At 35.7% G+C, this 22,499-nt stretch overlaps 1 protein-coding gene, 1 long non-coding RNA gene and 2 other non-coding genes across 4 annotated transcripts; 2 read left to right on the top strand and 2 right to left on the bottom strand.

The window, feature by feature from the left end:
• Nucleotides 1-227: 227 nt before the first annotated feature.
• On the top strand, nucleotides 228-2,500 carry LOC140164042 (uncharacterized). The gene is made up of 4 exons (XR_011860476.1): nucleotides 228-298; nucleotides 776-885; nucleotides 1,558-1,657; nucleotides 2,355-2,500. It is a non-coding gene; the product is annotated as an uncharacterized lncRNA (long non-coding RNA).
• LOC140163760 (adhesion G-protein coupled receptor D1-like) lies at nucleotides 2,501-8,550 on the top strand. Its single transcript, XM_072187076.1, has 7 exons — nucleotides 2,501-2,505; nucleotides 3,253-3,319; nucleotides 5,843-5,928; nucleotides 6,719-6,848; nucleotides 7,094-7,135; nucleotides 7,695-7,767; nucleotides 8,239-8,550. The coding sequence occupies exons 1-7, from the start codon at nucleotides 2,501-2,503 to the stop codon at nucleotides 8,292-8,294; spliced, it is 459 nt and encodes a 152-aa protein (XP_072043177.1). The 3' UTR covers nucleotides 8,295-8,550.
• Nucleotides 8,551-15,194: 6,644 nt separating this feature from the next.
• On the bottom strand, nucleotides 15,195-15,267 carry Trnar-acg (transfer RNA arginine (anticodon ACG)). Its single transcript has one exon. It is a non-coding gene; the product is annotated as a tRNA-Arg (tRNA).
• A 4,601-nt stretch (nucleotides 15,268-19,868) lies between these two features.
• On the bottom strand, nucleotides 19,869-19,941 carry Trnar-acg (transfer RNA arginine (anticodon ACG)). Its single transcript has one exon. It is a non-coding gene; the product is annotated as a tRNA-Arg (tRNA).
• Nucleotides 19,942-22,499: the final 2,558 nt, after the last annotated feature.

The following is a 22,499-nucleotide window of genomic DNA, read 5'->3' on the forward strand; positions in this document are numbered from 1 at the left end:
ATTGGGGGAGATGATTGTATGGACCATCCCCCTGGCAAAATATTGGTGGATTTATCCACCCCCCCCGTATCTACGCCTATGGGGTGCTCATAATCAATGTAGATTCGTTATGACATTATACGACACGTTGATTAGGCCTAAACCCATTTGGTCTAAATGGATTCTTCTCTTGACTATTTATGATATGATTTTTAGAAATTGGAGAGGAGATGGTTGCGGAACAATTCAAAATGAGACTCACGTGACATGCAAATGTGATCATCTGACGAGTTTTGCTGTGTTGATGAGAATAGTGGATGTAAGTAGTTCGGTGATAACGACGATGGCGATGACGGGGCTCCTAGCTCCTCCTAGGCTCCTTAGGGTTGAAGATTACTTGACACACCTAAAGCGACCCATGAGTACACCAAGCCTGCATGCTATACGATGTATTTGTTTCAAGAAAACGGGGCAAGATTTTGACCGTATTGGACCGATTTTTCAAAATTTTGCCAAGCTTTCTTGTTCAAGGTTTATTGTGGCAAGTATAGGGTGCGCTTAAAAGTCACAATCGTCCTCGCTTACAGTTTTCCGCTTCACTAATTCTGGCCTGATTGGAGTTAGCCGAGCCAAAACGGTCAGCTAATTCGTTAGTGTAATGATGTATAGCACATTAAATCACTGCGCTTTTTTGCGCTTTTAATTACAGACATAGAACCTGTCACATAATAGAGAAAACTCGGTATCATTTATAATGCATTCATACTCATACCATGTTCTTTAAACAAAATCACAGGTGGAAATACCAGCACAGCACGAGAAAGCGTTAGAATACATGTCCAAAATTGGGTTGTCCATCTCGATAGTATGCTTGGCTCTCACTCTCTGCTTGTATGCGATTTGCAGGTATTGTATTATTTGGTATGGTGATTGTGGAGGGTGGGGGACTGGGGGTAGTACTCAACATTAGGGGGTGGTACTCAACTTTAGAAGTGACGGGTATGTCTACCAGCTTCGGGAAGGGGGGTGGGACATTGGATACAAACTAATGAAAATTGGGCCATTGGATATAAAAGTGAGAAACAAAGAATTTATAGAATCTATGGAATCTATGGAAGGGTAATCATATGACTGTTATCGATAGTTAGCATATCGCGTACTTTTGAAAACATAAAATTGTACCAAAATCCGGTGCTTTACCAACTGAGCTAATGGGGTTGAGACACACATTTTGCAGGTTTACTTGTTCGTATCTATATAACTATTGTAGTATGTGAGCTTATGTGTATCGATGATTTGCTCAAAACACTTCACACTTCACACTTGTGGATGGGGTTCTTCATGTTTGCATGTTTTAAAAGCGCTCGATTGTAAGCATGCTAACTATCGAGATTTTACGGTATATAGACACTTTGCTAGCGCCTCCTAATTTATCATAATAAACTATCATAATATTAAAGTTTAACAAATTAGCGTGAGATTTTTACTCTTTTACAAAACCTTTTAAAAACTAAAGTTGTGTCATCATCATTATGATAATAAAACTATACGTTAATTTGCTCTTGATTTTGTGAATAGGGTTTACAAAACAACCCGTATCATGATTCACATCAATTTAGCTGCAAGCTTGTTGATTGGTCAGCTGATATTTGTTTCTGGTATTGACGCAAAAAATCAGGTAATGATCTTTTTTTTCCTCAATTTAGTTTGTGTAAAACCGTGTTGCTTAATAGTCAGGGCCGAATTTACCTTTTCGGGGCCTGGGCCAGGACAAAATTTGGAGGCTCCAAACTCACCATATTTTGCTTAGATTTTACTAAAACATTTCCGCGTAAAGCGCGTGAAAAAATTTAATTTCAATTTGTACCCTATTTTTTGGCCCAAAACATGATGTATTTCGGGCTATAGGGATTAAGAATTAAGATTAGTTAGGGGGGTTTGTTTGTTTGTTTGTTTGTTTGTTTGTTTGTTTGTTTGTTTGTTTGTTTGTTGGGGATGTTAGGCCCAATAGGCACATGGGGGAATGGAAAATCGGCCAAAATTTACCAGATTACTGGTAGTCAGAGTGTATAGCAAAAATAACTATAAATTGCATAAGTATATGCTAAATTAGGACCAGGAGACGGGTGAACATGTGAAAATGAACAATTAACGTTGCAATTTGCTAAAGACTGCGGTTCTGAAGAAAGTTTGTTTGTTTGTTTGTTTAAACAATCGCTCCGTGTGGAGACACACTTGGCAATGCTTGGGTCCTGATGGGACCAAGCTCAAACAAAATGGACAATTTATTTTCAACTTATGATCAAACTCTTCACTATATTTTAACAAAAGTTTCATGTTTTTGACCATTTTTTCCTGACGTGCTTCTATCAAAGGACGCGTGTGTAGCTGTCAGTGTGGTGCTACACTATTTCTTCTTGGTGGCCTTTATGTGGATGCTTCTAGAAGCCGTACATCTTTATCTGCAAGTTTCACCAACCACGAAATTTACTATGAAGATGCCTGTCTGCATGGCGATTGCATGGGGTAAGACAATGTATAGACTAATATAATAGACTATTAATAGGCCTAATTGGCTATTCCGCGCACCCTATGGAAGATATTACGTTAATCTTCCACAGAGGGAGTGTGGATACAAGTGGGATTATCTGAATGGACGACTCCATTTGAAATTTACACCCCCTGTGTTGACAATGTCTGTCTCAGCGGAAAAAACCGTCCAAAAAACCCATCGGATTAACGACCTAATACGGTTTAGCAAACAGTTGAATATCGATTCGTCTCTTTGACCAACCGACCTTGTGTACCGCCCTCTTTCGGTCACTTATTACGCTGTGCATCGTTAAATAAGTTGTCATACTGCCCTCTGGCTCTTAAAGCGCTGAGCTAAAATAAAGTGACGAAACGATATTCGGCCGTCTGTCAAACTCATGTCGATATACTCGTTCAATTATGGTTTAATTGGTCCATTCTTGTATTTGTGGCAAACAAAATCAAACAATTTAAGAATTAAGAGACTATTTAACACTACGTGACATTCATCTCTATACTTGTCTTCCAACTGCAGGTCTACCAATTATTGTTGCCGTTATAAGCCTCGTCGCACGTTTGGAATTATACCAACAATCTGAAAGGTAGTTTATAATTTTTGTTTTTTACATTCGCCTCTCAACTATAATTAGAAAATAGATCATAGCTTACATTAATATACTTCAACACAATAAATTTTGTAAGAAAATATACGAGTTTATGTTTTATTTTTTACCATTTCAGCTGTTTTTTACCAATAGAAGGTGGAGTCATTTATGCATTTGTTGTCCCAGCGATGTTCATAATTCTGGTGAGTACTTACCGGTTTTATTTTACTATAGGACGGTGTAAATTTATTCTAGTAGGAATCCAAACTTATAGCATTGATATATTGCGATCTGTGCGAACATAACGATCGGGATTGTGACTTTATAGTGCGGAATGAAGTTACAGCCCATATGTCGAAGGTTCGCTCTGTCGAAGGTTCGCTTTATCGAAGGTTCGCTATGTCGAAGGATCGATATGTCGAAGGTTCGCTATGTCGAAGGTTCAAAAGTTCGCTTTGTCGAAGGATCGCTATGTCGAAGGTTAGCTATGTCGAAGGTTCGCTGTGTCGAAGGTTCGTTATGTCGAAGGTTCGTTATGTCGAAGGTTCGCTGTGTCGAAGGTTCGTTATGTCGAAGGTTTGCTATGTCAAAGGTTTGCTATGTCGAAGGTTCGCTATGTCGAAGGTTCGCTATATCGACGGTTCGCTATGTCGAAGGTTCACTATGTCGAAGGTTCGCTGTGTCAAAGGTTCGTTATGTCGAAGGTTTGCTATGTCGAAGGTTCGCTATGTCGAAGGTTCGCTATGTCGAATGTTCGCTATGTCGAAGGTTCATTATGTCGAAGGTTCACTATGTAAAAGGCTCACTATGTCGAAGGTTCACTATGTCGAAGGTTCACTATGTAAAGGTTCACTATGTCGAAGGTTCACTATGTCGAAGGTTCACTATGTAAAAGGTTCACTATGTCGAAGGTTCACTATGTCGAAGGTTCACTATGTCGAAGGTTCACTATGTCGAAGGTTCACTATGTCAAAGGTTCACTATGTCTTAAGGTTTACTATGTCGAAGGTTCACTATGACGAAGGTTCACTATGTAAAAGGGTCACTCTGCCGAAGGTTCACTATGTCGAAGATTCACTATGTCGAAGGCTCGCTATGTCGAATTAAGGCTCACTATGTCGAAGGTGCACTATGTCGAAGGATCACTATGTCGAAGGTTCACTATGTCGAAGGCTAGCTATGTCGAAGGTTCGCTATGTCGAAGGTTCGCTATGTCGAATGTTCGCTATGTCGAAGGTTCATTATGTCGAAGGTTCACTATGTAAAAGGCTCACTATGTCGAAGGTTCACTATGTCGAAGGTTCACTATGTAAAGGTTCACTATGTCGAAGGTTCACTATGTCGAAGGTTCACTATATAAAAGGTTCACTATGTCGAAGGTTCACTATGTCGAAGGTTCACTATGTCGAAGGTTCACTATGTCGAAGGTTCACTATGTCAAAGGTTCACTATGTCTTAAGGTTTACTATGTCGAAGGTTCACTATGTCGAAAGTTCACTATGTAAAAGGTTCACTCTGCCGAAGGTTCACTATGTCGAAGATTCACTATGTCGAAGGCTCGCTATGTCGAATTAAGGCTCACTATGTCGAAGGTGCACTATGTCGAAGGATCACTATGTCGAAGGTTCACTATGTCGAAGGCTAGCTATGTCGAAGGTTCACTATGTCGAAAGTTCACTATGTAAAAGGTTCACTATGTCGAAGGTTCACTATGTCGAAGGCTCACTATGTCGAAGGTTCACTATGTAAAAGGTTCACTTTATCGAAGGTTTGCTATGTCGAAGGCTCGCTATGTCGAATGTTCACTATGTCGAAGGTTCGCTATGTCGGAAGGTTCACTGTGTAAAAGGTTCACTATATCGAAGGTTCACTATGTCTAAGGTTTACTATGTAAAAGGTTCACTATGTCGAAGGCTAGCTATGTCGAAGGTTCACTATGTCGAAGGCTCGCGATGTTGAATTAAGGCTCACTATGTCTAAGGTTCACTATGTCGAAGGCTCACTATGTCGAAGGTTGACTATGTAAAAGGTTCACTTTATCGAAGGTTCGCTATGTCGAAGGCTCGCTATGTCGAAGGTTCACTATGTCGAAGGTTCACTATGTCGAAGGTTCGCTATGTCAAAGGTTCGCTATGTTGAAGGTTTGCTATATTTAAATTTCACTATGTCAAAGGTTCGCTATGTTGAAGGTTTGCTATATTTAAGTTTCACTATGTCGCAAGGCTCGCTATGTCGAAGGTTCACTATGTCAAAGGTTCGCTATGTCGAAGGTTGACTATGTAAAAGGTTCACTTTATCGAAGGTTCGCTATGTCGAAGGCTCGCTATGTCGAAGGTTCACTATGTCGAAGGTTCACTATGTCGAAGGTTCGCTATGTCAAAGGTTCGCTATGTTGAAGGTTTGCTATATTTAAATTTCACTATGTCAAAGGTTCGCTATGTTGAAGGTTTGCTATATTTAAGTTTCACTATGTCGCAAGGTTCGTTATGTCCAAGGTTCGCTATGTCGAGGGTTTGCTATGTCGAAGGTTCGCGGGGACTATGTCGAAGATTACCTTTATGATTAGAACTAGGGTTAGAGTAAGATTTGACATATAGCGAACCTTATAGCGAACTTTCGGCACCTACATAGCGGGCGGACACCGTTGAGCTGGTTAACAAAAGATGGTTTTCTAAACTGGAATAATTATGGTTTTCCATAATAATTCACCAACTTTGTATTTTCAGATCAACACAGTGGTTCTTATCAAAACTTTGCACATTTTCTTGGATTTGAAAACTAACAAAGACAAGTCAGAAGTTGAACGCATCAAGTAGGTGAACACCATCTGCAAATCAGTTGATCGTGGTTGCAATCGTTGTCATCATCATCATCATCATCATCTCATCATCATCATCAATAATTTAATCAATCATCAATTCAATTTAACAATCAGTCAATAATCAATCAATCAATCAATCAATCATCATCGTCATCATCATTATCTTCATTATCACTATCATCATCTCATCACCATTATCAGTATCGTCGTCGTCGTCGTCGTCGTCGTCGTCGTCGTCGTCGTCGTCATCATCACCACCATCATCTAATGAAATATTATCATTAGGTCTACCATCAATGATCATATTATATTCATCATCATCATCATCGTCGTCGTCGTCGTCGTCGTCGTCGTCGTCGTCATCGTCGTCGTCATCACCTTTATCATCATCATCGTAAAACTAGATGAAAACGTACACGCTTTTTCCTGAATGCCGATATTAGACCCCTAATTTAGGCTTAACCCTAGGCAAAAAGGTTCCAAAAGTGCTCTTTATTTGTCTTCTCAGGAACCATTGATGCTTCTTAAAAGGAACTACAAATAAATCTTCGAACAAACGGCACTCTAAAAAAAATTGGGCCTATAAAACAATGGGCGCGGCGTCCGTTTATACTTTACCCACAACCCTGTTCGTTTTTAATCCATAATACTGTCCAGCACAGTGTAGCGTCCTAATTGCGTATAGGTTAGGAGACTGACGGTTTAGTTTAGTGTTCTCCTAGAAAGATACTTTAGAACCTTTTGGACCTTTTTTTTTAACAAAGAGTATCATCCCTTTCAGAGCCACGTTACGGGCTATGTTTATCTTGACGCCTCTTCTTGGACTGACGTGGATATTCGGGCTGCTGCAGTTCACCACAGAATCAGCCATTGCGTTCTCCTATCTTTTCGTAATTTGCAACTCGTCACAGGTATGTTCTTTTTAAAGAATTTGTTGTTGTACATCTTATGGAAATGTTTTGAGCAGTTGATGGTCATGGATGCTTTGACTCTTTAGTAATATAGGCATGAATGTTTTGTTGCACATGAGTGCAATCTGAGTTTGTTTTACATTTTATAAGAAATATGAATTTTAACTTCAAACATCCTCTAATCAAAACATAGTGTAATTTAAAAAAAAACTTGCTTGATTTCTTCTTCTTTTTTTTGTGCCCAGGGAGTGTTCATATTTGTTACCCAGTGCCTTATGGATGAAGAAGTGAGTAGAGAGTTATTTTCAATATAATATCATGGAATACAAAAATGACATTGACATATTTTTTTCGTAAGTGACAGAAATGTGCAAATAAGTTATTGACATGATGACAGAGTTTGGAAAATATAGGAACACGAAACAGTATACGAAATAAGATGACTATATAATCTAACAAGCATGTCAAATCAAAGACCATTGACAGTATCCAATCATTGGATAGGTTAAATTGTTTGTATTATTAAATATTTTAGATTTTAGTTCGACATGTTTTTAAGGGGGTCCCCGGGGGGTCGGGTGCATTCCGTTGCGGCAGACCTCACGGAACTATGTCTACTACTGCCGTTCCAACAGAAATGATTGCTCTCGCGTCTTCTCTATAAAGTTGTGTGGGCTCTTCATGCCTTTTTCGGCATTTGGGGGCTGAGACGAAAATTGAGGTATTTTCCTTAGTATTTTGGTCTCAGATTTGGGGTATTATTTAGTAAGAGTAACAAAAACAAACTTTTATTAAGCAATGCAAACAAACCGTCAAATTTTTGTTATTTCCTTTCAATATTTTTAGGTGAAGAAAGCTCTGAAGCAAATACTGAAACGGGGCGAAGTTAATAACAGCAGTGTGTCACCAAGTGCGCCAAGTAGGTATCATAAATCAAAAATACATAGCGTAAGCAGGAGAAATGACTGGTCCACTCACTTATAATTATGATGAAAAGGATACTGAACACTTACAAATTCAAAACAGTATTCTTTATGTAGACTCTTTTATACCTGATCATTCGCTGCAATTGTTCATAATCCAGTTCAAAAGATGCAGGTCGTAAAACAATTAGTTTCACATTATTTCTATCCCATAATTTTGCGAATTTGGCAGAGTGCCGAACAGCGATTCGTCTGTTTGTTTAATTCATGTTACACATACTTAGCTTATAAATATTATATAGAACGTGATAGAATAGAATATCAGACAGTAGAGCAATATATTGATTACTATGCATTGTCGCGCCGTCCTGTAGGCCTAATTTTAAAAGAATTCAGGCGTGACATGAATTGAACAAAGAGACTGCCAAACTTATAGTTTAATTTGTGTTTATTTTGCTTGATTTTAGGTGGGACAGACAGACAAGTTTCCACGCGCGCTTCAGCGGTAGAACTGGCTACTTGAATTACTCTATGTCATCATGGTCATATACTGAACATCGTTGGCAACGGGCAGCGGCGTCGCCAGCCTTAATGTCACATGTGTGTGGGAATGGCCACAGCCAAATTTTTGTCCCCATTTACAAATTTTTCGTCCCGATTCACGATTGTAAACATTTCCGTCCCCATTTGCCACATATTTTGTCACATTTTCGTCCTATTTTTCAAATTTTGACCCATTTTTTAATCATCGTGACACTTCTTACTCTCAGTGGCGGCGCCACCGGTGGCACGAGGGGGAAATTCCCCCAGTCAGCACTCTTGCCCCCTGTTGCCCCCGCCTCAGTAAAAACCCAACATTACGACCATTTCACCTTTTTGCGGTTGCATAAAAGCTTTAGTGACTTTTTTCTGTAAATTGGGCAAATGGATACGGTTTCATCACAATTGAGAAAAGGCAAAACAGGGCCAGATTTACTATTGGGACAGATGTGCCTGGGCCCAGGGCCCCAGATTCCCCCCTCCCCCAATTAGAAGGGAATAAAATTGAAAAAGAGACGGAAATGAACAGAATCTGCTAAAAGATCCCAGGAATAGAGTCTTTTATGCATTTTCATGTCTTTGTCATTATGGGTGGGGATAAAGGTATAGCTTATAGGCCTCTGCATTCAAAATGCTTTGTCAAAAAATTCTCTATAGGGAAATAAAATTGCATTTATTCCGTGTTGAAATATTGTCTGGTGTAGAAAAATGGTTGGTATATACACTGCAGACTTAGTAGGGCCTCCCGAGTTTATTCCTTTGCGGAATACAAATTAACTTTTCCGGTATGTAATAAAAATATTTTTAACCTTATTTTCTTTTCAAAAGGAATAAAGTTCCCTTAAATCCTATACGATTTCCTTCAAATTTGTAATTCTATACTCATGTACTCAAAATGCTGAAATAATGCTAGTATTGTCCATTTCAGCTGAAATAACAAGGTACAGTAAAAGAAATCCTACTGGTTATTTTGGCCGTTTAACGTGCACTTTATATTTCTATAGGAGTTTTTGCTCGAAATTTGCTCTGTTGACTTACAAACACAACAAATTTGGCCGATTCCATTTAGGTATAAGTTGGGACATGGGGAAACATTATGCCAAAAATCAGGTTTGAAAAAAATTAACCAATTTCATATATAAGGTCAGGGCCGTAACCAGGATTTTTTTTGGGGGGGGGGCTGATTTTGAAAAAGTAGACTTTTGAAAAAAAAATCTGGACCTTTTTGGACTAGGGTGCCAGATTTTGAAAAAGTGGATTTCCCCCCCAACATTTGTAACGTTTTTGACCAAATTTTTTTTCGCTCGCTACTCTCGCGAATGGGATTTATGGGGGTCCGCCCACCCCACCCGTTACGGGAATGTATAAGAACGTTTATTAAGTATAAAATTAGATTATTTAAACTTTTCAACTGGACTCACGGTTTTGAGAGGCAACGGTTACACACATTATCCTAGGTGCATCTTCAGGTTTGTGAAACCGTTGCCATTTTTCAAAATTTCGACCCAAATTTGTACATTTTTTGACCAAAATTGTTTTTCGCTTGCTACACACGCTCGCAAATGGGACTTTTGGGGGTTCACCCCGTGCCCACCCGTTACGGGCATGTATAAGATCGTTCATTATGTATAAAATTAGATTCTTTAAACTATTCAACTGGACTCACGGTTTTGAGAGGCAACGGTTACACATATTATCGTATGTGCACCAGGTTTGTGAAACCGTTGCCTCTCAAAACCGTGAGTCCAGTTGAATAGTTTAAAGAATCTAATTTTATATTTGATTATACCTGGTTGAATGTCGACCTTCACAAACGTATCGTACATTATGGCTTAGTTTAAAGAATCGAATATTAGCGTTTGCACAGTGTTTTTTGTGGGAGCTGAGAGTACACCAGACATATCAAATTGCATTCTGAATATGAGGACTGTTCTTCTGATATCAAATATTTTTGAATTTTTTTTTACATTCGCAATACAAATAATCAAAATTTGATATTTTTAAAATTTGTAATATTTAACAGTCCTCGAAGTAAACTTAATTCATGTGAAAATGGCAATATTGACATTATTGGCAGCTAGCTGATGGCAGAAAAGTACCGCCATGTTTAAGCGATAATGTTTGCATGTTGCACGAAAGCTTTAGTGACTTTTTCCTAAGTTGGGCAAATGGAGAAAATCTCATCGCAAATAAGAAAAGGCAAAGCAGGGCCAGATTTACTATTGGGACAGATGGCCCAGGGCCCAAAATATTTTGGACCCCCCCAATTAAAACGGAATAAAATGGAAGAGACGGAAATGAACAGAACCTGCTAGAAGATCCAAGGAATGGAGTCTTTTGGGTATTTTCATACCTTTGTGGGGGTAAAGGTATAGGCCTAAAGGCATTCAAAATGCTTTGTTAAATAATTCTCTATAGGGAAATAAAATTGCATTTATTCCGTGTTGAAATATTGTCTGGTGTAGGAAAAATGGTTGGGTATACATTGCAGACTTAGTAGGGCCTACTAATTGGTTTGTAACGGTTTGTAATAAAAATATTTTTAACCTTATTTTCTTTTCAAAAGGAACAAAGTTCCCTTCAAGCCTATACGATTTCCTTCAAATCTGTTATTTTATACTCTAAATGCTGAAATAATACTATGCTAGTATTGTCCACTTCAGCTGAAATAACAAGGTAAAGTAAAAGAAATCCTACTGGTTATTTTGGCCGTTTAACGTGCACTTATTTCTAGTTTTTGCTCGAAATTTGCTCTGTTGACTTACAAACACAACAAATTTGGCCGATTCCATTTAGGTATAAGTTGGGACATGGGTATAAACAATATGCCAAAAATCAGGTTTGAAAAAAATTAACCAATTTCATATTATAATAAGATCAGGCCCGTAACCAGGATTTTGTTTTTGGCGGGGGGGGGGCTGATTTTGAAAAAGTGGACCTTTTTTTTCAAAATCTGGATCTTTTTGGACTAGGGGGCCAGAAGGTGAATTTTCCCCGCAAATGGGACTTTTGAGCGTCCTCCCAGCCCCCAGGTTACGGGCATGTATAAGATCGTTCATTATGTATAAAATTAGATTCTTTAAACTATTCAACTGGACTCACGGTTTTGAGAGGCAACGGTTACACACATTGTCCTAAGTGCATCATAACCAATTTCATATTATAAGATCAGGTCCGTAACCAGGATTTTTTGGGGGGACTGATTTTGAAAAAGTGGACTTTTTTTTCAAAATCTGACCCCTAGTCCAAAAAGTGGATTTTCCCCCAAAATTTGTACCTTTTTAACCAAAATTGTTTTCGCTCGCTACGCTCACAAATGGGACTTTTGGGGGTCCGCCCAGCCCCCTGGTTACGGGCATATATAAAGATCGTTCATTATGTATAAAATTTGATTCTTTAAACTTTAAACTGGACTCACGTTTTTGAGAGGCAACGGTTACACATAATTTTATTATCGTAGGTGCACCTTCAGAACCGTGAGTCCAGTTGAATAGTTTAAAGAATCTAATTTTATATTTTGATTATACCTGAATGACAGACAACCTTTCTCACAAACGTATCGTACATTATGGCTTAGTTTAAAGAATCGGATATTAGCGTTTCCACAGTATTTTTGTGGGAGCTGAGAGTAAACCAGACATATCAAATTGTGTGAGTGAATAGATTAATCAGGTTTGTGAATCAAATCAAGTAGTAATTTTTGTTTGGAAAAACCAGTAAGTTTTTACTTACTAATATTTCGTCCATCTCGTCGGAGGACTTCATCAGATGTGATTACTTTCCCGGGAAAGTGGATCAGATGCTCACATCTGATGAAGTCCTCCGACGAGATGGACGAAATATTAGTAAGTAAAACTTACTGGTTTTATAAACAAAAATTACTACTTGATATCAAATTGTATTCTGAATACGAGGACTGTCACAGTCCTTCTGATATCAAATTTTTGATTTTTTGAAATTCGCAATTCAAATGTTATGACAAATTATCAAAATTTGATATTTAAATTTTTTTAAATATTTAACAGTCCTCGAAGTAAACTTTATAGACCTAAATCTAATGATATGTAGGGCCTATACTTAAAGTGTTGACCTTACAAATGTTGACCTTTCATATTGAAGATATACATTTTTTCCCAAGAAGACCTAAATTTGTTTGGCGTTTTTTATTATTTTTATAAATATTATTCTATGTTTAACTTTGTTGTATTATGGTTTGTAAATCTAAATTCTCATAATTTTCTTCACAATACAATGGAACAAAAGAAATAGATTTACAAACGCGAATAAAACAGAGTCAATCATAAGAATAACTTAAAAAGAATAAAAATCTATTTCTTTTGTTTTTCCTTTACTTTGTTTTATAAAGGGTTTGAAAATCTAAATTCGCATAAGTTTCCTCACAATACAATGAAAAACGAAAGAAAAAGATTTACAAATCCAAACAAAACAAAGTCATAAGAATATTTTTTCCCCATGAGGAAAATTATGAGAATTGAAAACAAAAATCTAGAAAAAAGTTATTCTTATGTTTGATTTTGTTTTATTAGGGTTTGAAAATCTAAATTCTCATAAGTTTCCTCATAATACAATGAAAAACAAAAGAAGTAGATTTACAAACCCAAACAAAACAAAGTCAAACATAAGAATAAATTTTTTCTAGATGTTTTTTTTAATTCTCATAATTTTCTTCATAATACAATGAAGACAAAAAAAAAAAAGATTTACAAACCCTAATAAAACAAAATCAAACATAAGAATTTATAACTTTTTTCTAGATGTTTATTTTCAATTGTCATGTTCTTCATATGGCCCTACAATGAAATAGATTTAAAAGGTATTAATAGCAGCAACAAGCTGAACACCCGTACTGAACAGTAAATTTTTGCACCCGAAGTTATGTAATGATGTTTAAATACATTAATTTTCTTTAAAAAATAATTAATTCAAATTTAAATAATAAATTTAGTGTATAAATTCAACATGAAAATGAGTATAGGCCTATATGATAAACGCAGGCCCGTACGCGGGGAGGGGGGGGGGGTTATTAGTAGTTGTAAATATATTTCTTTTATTTTTCATTATATATGAGGAATTATTAGGAAAATGTTGAGAATTGAAAATAAACATCTAGACAAAAGTTATTCTGTTTGACTTTGTTTTATTTGGGTTTGTAAGTGTATTTCTTTGTTTATCATTGTAATTATGAGGGAAATTATGAGAATTGAAAACAAGCCTCTGGAAAATGTTATTCTTCTGTTTGATTTTGTTTTACAAGGGTTTCAAAATCTATTCTTTTGTTTAACATTGTATTATGAGGGAAATTATGAATATCCGAAATAATCATAGGAAAAATATTTTTTATGTTTTTTTTATTATTATTATCATTATTTACAAGGGATATTATGGGGAGTTCGAAAGAATTTGATGCTTTCAAAATATAGACTTTTGAAAATTTAGATCTTTATTTTATCATGTTTTGTGTATTGTGTTTAACTTTATTTTGCATTATCCTAAACAAACGGTAGGCCTATATAATATTGTTTAGGGTTTCAAATGTTTATGAGGTAGGCCTATTAGAGTTTCTTTTCAAAACATGTCCGGTTTTCCCTAAATCGTGTCGTTTTTATATACATAATTTTTGTTACCAGTGTTTTAATATTTTTTGAGAAAAATGCAAAAATAGCTACAAATTTACTACAGGGGTGTAGTACCCCCTTAAGGGAAGAGGGTATGAACGTTTGGACAGTATTTATTGTGGGACATAGAGCACATCAGACATATCGAATTGCATTCTGAATACGAAGAATGTCCTGATGATATCAAATAATTTTGAATTTTGAAATTCGCAATGTAATACACATTTTATGGCAAATCATTAAAATTGATATTTTTGATATTTAACAGTACTTGAAGTAAACTTTATAAATCTAATGATTTATACTTTAAGTGTATGTAGGTGGGATGAAAAGCCGACGATCAATTGAAAATTTTGACCTTTCGTATTGAAGATATGGATTTTTTCCCAAAACACCAAAAAAATAGGTCTTTTGGGGGAAAAAAATCCATATCTTCAATATCTTCAATATAAAAGGTCAAAATTTTCAATTGATCGTCGGCTTTTCCTCCCAGCTACATACACTTTAAGAATATATCATTAGGTTTATAAAATTTATTTCGAGGACTGTTATATATCAAAATTTAAAAATATCAAATTTTAATAATTTGTCATAAAATTTGTATTATATCGTAATTTCAAAAATGAAAATTATTTGATATCAGAAAGACTTGCTTCGTATTCAGAATGCAATTCGATACGTCTGAGGTGCTCTCATGTCCCACAAAAATTACGCCATAAACGCTCATTCTAGATCCCTTAAGGGATCCAAAATGAGCGTTTATTGCGTTTCGACAGTATATGACCTTTCATATTGAAGATATGGATTTTTTCCCAAAAAGACCTAATTTTTTTTTGTTTTTTTGGTAAAAAAATCCATATCTTTAATACGAAAGGTCAAAATTTTCAATTGATCGTCGGCTTTTCATCCCACCTACATACACTTTAAGTATAAATCATCAGATTTATAAAGTTTACTTCAAGTACTGTTAAATATCAAAAATACCAATTTTTAATGATTTGCCATAAAATGTGTATTAAATTGCGAATTTCAAAAAATCAAAATTATTTGATATCATCAGGACATTCTTCGTATTCAGAATGCAATTCGATATGTCTAATGTGCTCTAATGTCCCACAATAAATACTGTCCAAACGTTCATACCCCAGCCCTTAAGTCTACTACTTTTTTTCTAAAAATTGTTTGTAAATAATTATAGAGGAAATCTTTAACAACTGATGGTCTACAAAAAAAAGAATAAAAGAATTCGATCCTGCCAGGACTCGAACCTGGAATCCCCTGATTCGTAGTCAGATGCCTTATCCATTGGGCCACAGGACCGATATACCCTTTATAGACTTGATGATGTTTATATACAATTATTTTATGTTCAATTTCTTAATTAATTTTTATTATTTAAAGTTGAATTAATTATTTTTTTAAATAAAATTAATATATTTAAATAGAACTACATAAATTCGTGTGCAAATTTGCTGTTCAGCTTGTTGCTGCTATTATTAATAATACAGTCAAACATAAGAATAAATGTGTCTAAATGCTTGTTTTCAATTCTCATAATTTCCTCATATGCATTGATACATTTACAAACCCTAATAAAACAAAGTTAAACACAATAACTTTTGTACAGATGTTTGTTTTCAATTCTCGTACTTTTCCACATAATACAATATAAAACAAAAGAAATAGATTTCAAAACCCTAATAAAACAAAGTCCAACATAAGAATACCTTTTTAGATGCTTATTTTCAGTTCCCTTAATTTCCTCATACAATGTAAAACAAAAGAAATATATTTTAAACCCCTAATAAAACAAAGTCAAACATAAGAATAACTTTTTAAATGCTTATTTTCAATTCTCATAATTTTCCTCATAACATAATGTAAACCAAAAGAAATAGATTTTAAAACCCTAATAAAACAGAGTCAAACATAAGAATAACTATTTCTAGCAGTGTTGGAGGACTCGGGACTCGGACTCGGACTCGAGTCCGGACTCGATTCCTTTTTTCAAGGACTCGGACTCGGACTTGGACTCGGAAGCTAAGGACTTGGACTCGGACTCGGACCCCAAGGACTCAGGGACTCGGCTTCGAGTCCTCCTCGAGTCCGGCAAAATAGGGTCTTTTTAGGTCTTTTATTTTCGTTCATTGTAAACTTCTTATGCTTGATCAATGATCACATCACATGATTAATTTAAGTAGTTTTACATGCAAATAAATTCAGTTTGTATAAATAAAAGTAGGCCTACAATCCAAAAGCAAGATTGCTTTCAGTTATACCTTGAACTGGTTAAATGGATTTTAATCATATTCGTTTGTTTTGACATGACTGCTTTGTTAGACGCATGTCTAGAATGTACGTGAATAATAAATTATATTACTCTGGAGCACTCAAGTTAAATTTTGGTATGGGTGTGCGGCGCCGAACTTTGGGAACTATAAGAACTGATTTGGGGGCAAAATAGGGGCTTGATGAACTGAAATTTCAACATTTTTGTGGAGGTCTGTGAACTAAAGTTGGGCCAAATTATAGGCTTTGGAGCTAACAAATTCAAAATATTTCCAAATTTGAGCTAAAGACCTACAATTTTCAGAGTGTTAGGCTCAATGAACTGGAGCATGATGCAAATGTGTTAAGGGACTGCCGGAGGCCCGGAGAGCCTGAAAAAGGACCCCTGACTGCATCTTTTGCCTCTCTGTGAGTCTGTGATTATACGCTGTTTCCAAGGTATGCTACCTAAGGGTAAACTCATTTTGACCGATCGAAAGAGAGGGTGGAAGCAATTTTGGGAAGCCGAGAGGGGAAACAAGCAATTTTGGCACATATGGGGCACCTTTCAAATAAAACGCTCTAAAAAGGCTTAGAAAACAGTAGGGCTACGTAAACGCTTACATAATACCGATTTCCCTGCTCGCTGCGCTCGAAACATAATTATCTAAACCATTATTTTAAGGTTTGTAAATTGGGATCCCCAAAACAAGGGGTGCAAAGATATTTGGCAGGTCGGGAGGGGGGGGGGGACGATTTTTGGTAGGCCGAGAAGGGATAAGCATTTTTGGCAATTTCACCCATCCCCAGGCTCAGCATAATTATTGCACAGGCCCAAAACAATAGGCCTACTAGGCATGCTAGGTGGGACTAGCAAATTATGTATTTACAAGAAAATAATAATAGAACTAAAATTCTGGTTAAGTATAGGCTATACGTTGATAAAGTATTGGTGAAAACCCGGGGCTTGAATTTGATACATAAGGACTCGGACTTGGACTCGGACTCGAACATTGAGGACTCGGACTCGGACTCGGACTCGGACATCAGAAATTGGCAGGGACTCGGACTCGGACTTGGACTCGGACTCGGACATCAGAAATTGGCAGGGACTCGGACTCGGACTTGGACTCGGACACCAAGGACTCGGACTCGGACTCGGACTCGGACTCGGATGACTCGGACTCGACTACAACACTGATTTCTAGATGCTTATTTTTAATTCTCGTAATTTTCCTCATAATATAATGTAAACCAAAAGAAATAGATTTTGAAACCCTAATAAAACAAAGTCAAACATATAAGAATAACCTTTTTAGATGTTTATTTTCAATTCTCATAATATCTCTCATAATACAATGTAAAACAAAAGAAATAGATTTTAAAATCCTAATAAAACAAAGTTTAAAACCCCAATAATATAAAGATCTAACTTTTTATGAGGAATATTACGAGAATTGAAATTAAGCCTCTAAAAGTTATTCTTATGTTTGACTTTGTTTTATTAGGGTTTTAAAATCTATTTATTTTGTTTTATAAATTTGTATTATGAGGAAAATGATGAGAATTGAAAACAAACATCCAGACAAAAGTTATTCTTATGTTTGACCTTGTCTTAATAGGGTTTGTAAATGTATCATGGTACATGAGGAAAATTATGAGAAATTAAAACAAGCATCTAGAAAAAAAAGTCATTCTTATGTTTGAGTTTGCTTTACCAGGGTTTCAAAATATATTTGTTTTGTTTTCCATTGTAGGTCTTATTATGTGAGTATCCGAAATAATTATAGGAAAAAAATTGTATGTCATTTTCTGAGATTTTTTTAATGTGTTTTATGTTGCTTTCAAAATGTAGACTTTCAAAAGTTAGATATTTATATAGCCTAACTTTAAAGCGATATTATAACTGATATTATATTTGCTGAGGAGAACGCCCTAAAAAGATTTAATTCTGGTTTTTGCACGATTGTAATTAAGATACTCTGCAAAAATCGAGACTTTAGGTGCTGTAGTTTTGTCAAAATCCGAGATTTTGAATAAAACGATGGAACCGGCGTTTTATTATATGGAAATATTAGTCGAACACGTATACACAGTACGTACACGGCGTGCGGGATAAACATACCCCCCCCGGATCGTACCGTATATTACAAGTACAACCGCGGGAGTCAATTCCAATTTTCTATGCTTTACAGCTCTTTACCCGTGACTTGTTCGGCTAAAAATTAAAAGGGGACAAATCTGACAGTAAAAGCGAACATTTTATGGAAAACAAATACTAATCTATTTTTACAGAAATGTTATAATGTGGCTTTAACCTGCATTATCCTAAATAAACGGAATATTAGGCCAAATAAAAAATAAACATGTTTCACGTCCCTCCCGCTTCCTTTTTGAAGTTTCTTCAATTTTATTTTTCGAAATTCTGTTATAACTTTTCAAAAAATATGTCTAGGAAGTAGAGATGCTTTCTATAACCTTGCTAATATAGGCCTACAAGAAACCGGGCAAGAAACACTTTTATAAGGTTTTGTGATAGTTAGAGAGGGCCTATCTCTCAGAACAACAAAATTAATAAAAAGAGGCCTCCTCCTTTTTCCTGGCATTATTGTATACGCTATAACAGCTCTAATTATGGGTATTTACACTAATTTGGCGATAAAAAATAAAAAATAAAAAGCCCCTGGCCCTCTTCCCTTTTTTTTTTTAAACCCGGACGTGAAACATGTTTTATGTCTTACGGTATTGTTTGGTGTCTCAAATGATTAGGCTAAAAAATAATGCTATGTCTCAAAGCCCAAGGCAGTTTTTAAGAATAAGGGACCGTTCAAAAAAACACTTGTTAGGGGGGCCTGATGCAAAAAAATTTCAACACGAAAAATTTTCGCCCCCCCTTACAGACCTCAAAAATTTCAGGCCCCTCACTTTTTTTTAAATGAAATTATGGGTCAACCCCATAGAAAAGTATAATAAACTCAATTTTCCCAGGGATTTTTTGGTCATTTTTAGGGCCCCCCTTAGAAAGGTAAAAAAAATATCAGGCCCCCTCCTTTTTGCATTTTGCCCCCCTAACAAGTGTTTGTGAACGGTCCCCAATCATAGAGGAAAATGGAAATACATCTTTAACAACTAATGGCCTATAAAAGAAGAACTGACCAATTCCGAACAATTCCTAACAAATTCCTAACCAATTCCGATCAATTCCTAACCAATTCCGAACAAATCCTAACCAATTCCGAACAAATTCCGAACAAATTCCTAACAAATTCGCAATTCCGAACAATTCCTAACCAATTCCGAACATTCCTAATAAAATAATAGGTCTAGGCCTATTATTGTTTGGTAGGCTAGCACTGGCTTCTGTGCTGTACTCTGATACCTGTATGATGATTTTCCAGGCGTCGCGGTTTGTGGAACGGGGCTAGTTCTAGTGTAGGCCTAGGCCTATAGAGTTTCTTTTCAAAACATGTCCCCCGCGAACGTAGGCCCTGGGTCTACATGACCGCTCGCTATTCTTTTTTTATTGCCCTGAAATCGTGCCGTATCTAAGTTTTTTTTGTCTAAAAATTGTTTTATAGTAGAATAATCGTAGAGGGAAATGGAAATACATCTTTAACAACTGATGGTTTGTAAAAAAAATAGAAGAAAAATTTCGATCCTGCCAGGACTCGAACCTGGAATCCCCTGATTCGTAGTCAGATGCCTTATCCATTGGGCCACAGGACCGATATACCCTATATAGACTTGCCAAAGTTTATATACAATAATTTTAATTTTATGTTGAATTTCTCATTTTATTTTATTATTTTAAGTTGAATGAATTATTCTGTTAAATAAAATTAATGTAGTTATATAGCACTACATAAATTCGAGTGCAAATTTGCTGTTCAGCTTGTTGCTGCTATTAATATTTTCCCGCGCTTTAAAAAACCGCGGGAAATCTATAAGAGCGCCCTCTAAAATGAAATGATGGATCGAATCCAATAAAAGAGGACGCTTTATAAGAAACGGGTCAACTCAGGCGGTGTCGGTCCATTATCTGTACATATTTTGAGTGAAACGTAATTTTGAAATACAAAACCAAAAGACGAAAACGAACTCCAGCCTCGAAATATGTTATATAATGCGATTTTCAATGTCTTTTTTGCGGATTTGGAGAGTCCCTGGATCTTAAGCCAAGTGCTGGTTGATTTTAACCAAATTGGGAAAAAAGTTACCAAAAAATTTTGTATCCAACAGGGACAGATTTGTAACTTGTGTTCACTTCAGAATTTATTCAAGATATAGAAATGGGTACAAAACCAATGCAATTTTAGATCTTTAATAGATTATGAAGTGAACACGAGTTATAAATCTGTCCCTGTTGGATACAAAATTGTAATTTTTTGGTAATTTTTTTCCCAATTTGGTTAAAATCAACCAGGAATGATTGCAGCACTTGGCTTTAGGTCCAGGGACTCTCCAAATCCGCGCAAAAAAATAAATAAATAAAAATCGTATTATAACAAAAAAAAACAAAAAACGTTGCTCTGACTGGAGTTCGTTTTCGTTTTGTAGGCCTACCGTAAAATGGGGTAACTTCGGTCAGCAGGGTAACTTTGGTCGGTCAAATTTTTTTTTTTTTTAAATGATCATATTTTCGTACAGCAATATTGTTTTTAGTTATATTTGGTGTTAATTTGTTAAGAATTATATTTGGAAGAAATAATAGACGCTTATGTCCAATTTCCTCGAAATTTACGTGATTTTTGACCAAAAATTAGCATTTTTTAAACCAAGGTAGGCCTATATTTAATCACCGATATTGTGCTATTTGAATATACTGATGCGATGTATGACAAAAATGATTTGTAGGCCTATCATTTTTAGTCCACTTGCTAAGCATGTTTCAAAATTCAGTGAAATGTACATTTGTTCAGCTTGACAATAGGCATATTCGATATATACCGAATTTCCAGGTTTTTATCTGTTTGAAATCAATATAATACCGAAAACGATACCGAACGGGTTTTTTTGTTTTGTTTTTAAATGTTTTCCTACCCTTACACAAACTCTAACCCACCCCAAACCTTACTACATGTATACAAACCCACCCAAGCCCACTGAACTAACATTTAACCTAATCCAAAATCCTTGCCATTACCCCCAAAAGGGAATTAGGGGAGATATTGATTTCACCTGAAAGTCGGACCTATGTTTAAAGTTTTAAAATGCATGAATGTGTTAATAACGTTTTAATTACTTTATTTTGTCTCATTTCATCATAATTGTTATTTTTATTGCTATCAAAGAGAAACCTTTCACATAATTTTGGAAATTTTAAAAAATTTTCTAAAATTCTAAAAATACCAAAAAAATACATTCGAGCGCAAAAGCTTTTTTCTTCTGGGTAAGATTTTTTTTTACATGCAACAGCTTTTTTTATTGCAGGTTAGAAATTTGATAAATAGGTCATCATATACAAAATGCATGCATGTAAGAAAAAAATTCTTAACCCAGAAGAAAAAACTTTTGCACTCGAATGTATTTTTTTGGTATTTTTAGAATTTTTTTTTTTTTTTTAATTTCCAAAATTATGTGAAAAGTTTCTCCTTCCTAGTATAATTAGCCATAAAAAATGTCATTTTGATGAGATGAGGCTAAACAAAGTAATTGAAACTTTATATTCATGCATTTACTAAACAAGCTAAATATAGGTCCGATTTTGGGGTGGCGGCAGCCAAAAAGGAGGCGGGCGGGGACGAGAAACTTGTATGTTATTTTACTTGGCCTAAAATAAGTTAATACTCCGTTGGTGAGCGACGGGCGATTGGTAGTAGTTGGTGAGCGACGGGCGATTGGTAGGCCTATTCACGCAAGAAAATGAGTCCTATCTGATTGGTTTGAAATCGATCGCTAGATCGCTCAGTGGTGAAGTACAAACTCAAAATGGGTTATTCAATTCAATTGAAATCAATATTCTATTATTGACGCAGATAAAGAAAGTGGCATAGTGTGTCGATATGTACATTGTAGGCCTATTATAGACTTGTGATTTGTGTTCCTTTATATAATTGTAATTCTCAAACAAGTTTGTTTTAGGCCTTTTGGCTTTCTGCTGAGCATTTATTTCCTCTTTCAAATGTATTTTATGGTTGTTGTATATTTGAATGAAATTGATTGCTTGCTTGATTGATTGGATTATTTGACTGTTGGTCTGACATAGTGACTTAAAAATCACTAACGTTTTTAATTTTGCACAAGCTTAAGAAAAGCACAATAAAGAAAACTGGAAACAAAACATG

This window comes from Amphiura filiformis, chromosome 11 (genome assembly GCF_039555335.1).
Source record: "Amphiura filiformis chromosome 11, Afil_fr2py, whole genome shotgun sequence".
NCBI classification, from domain to species: Eukaryota; Metazoa; Echinodermata; class Ophiuroidea; order Amphilepidida; family Amphiuridae; genus Amphiura; species Amphiura filiformis.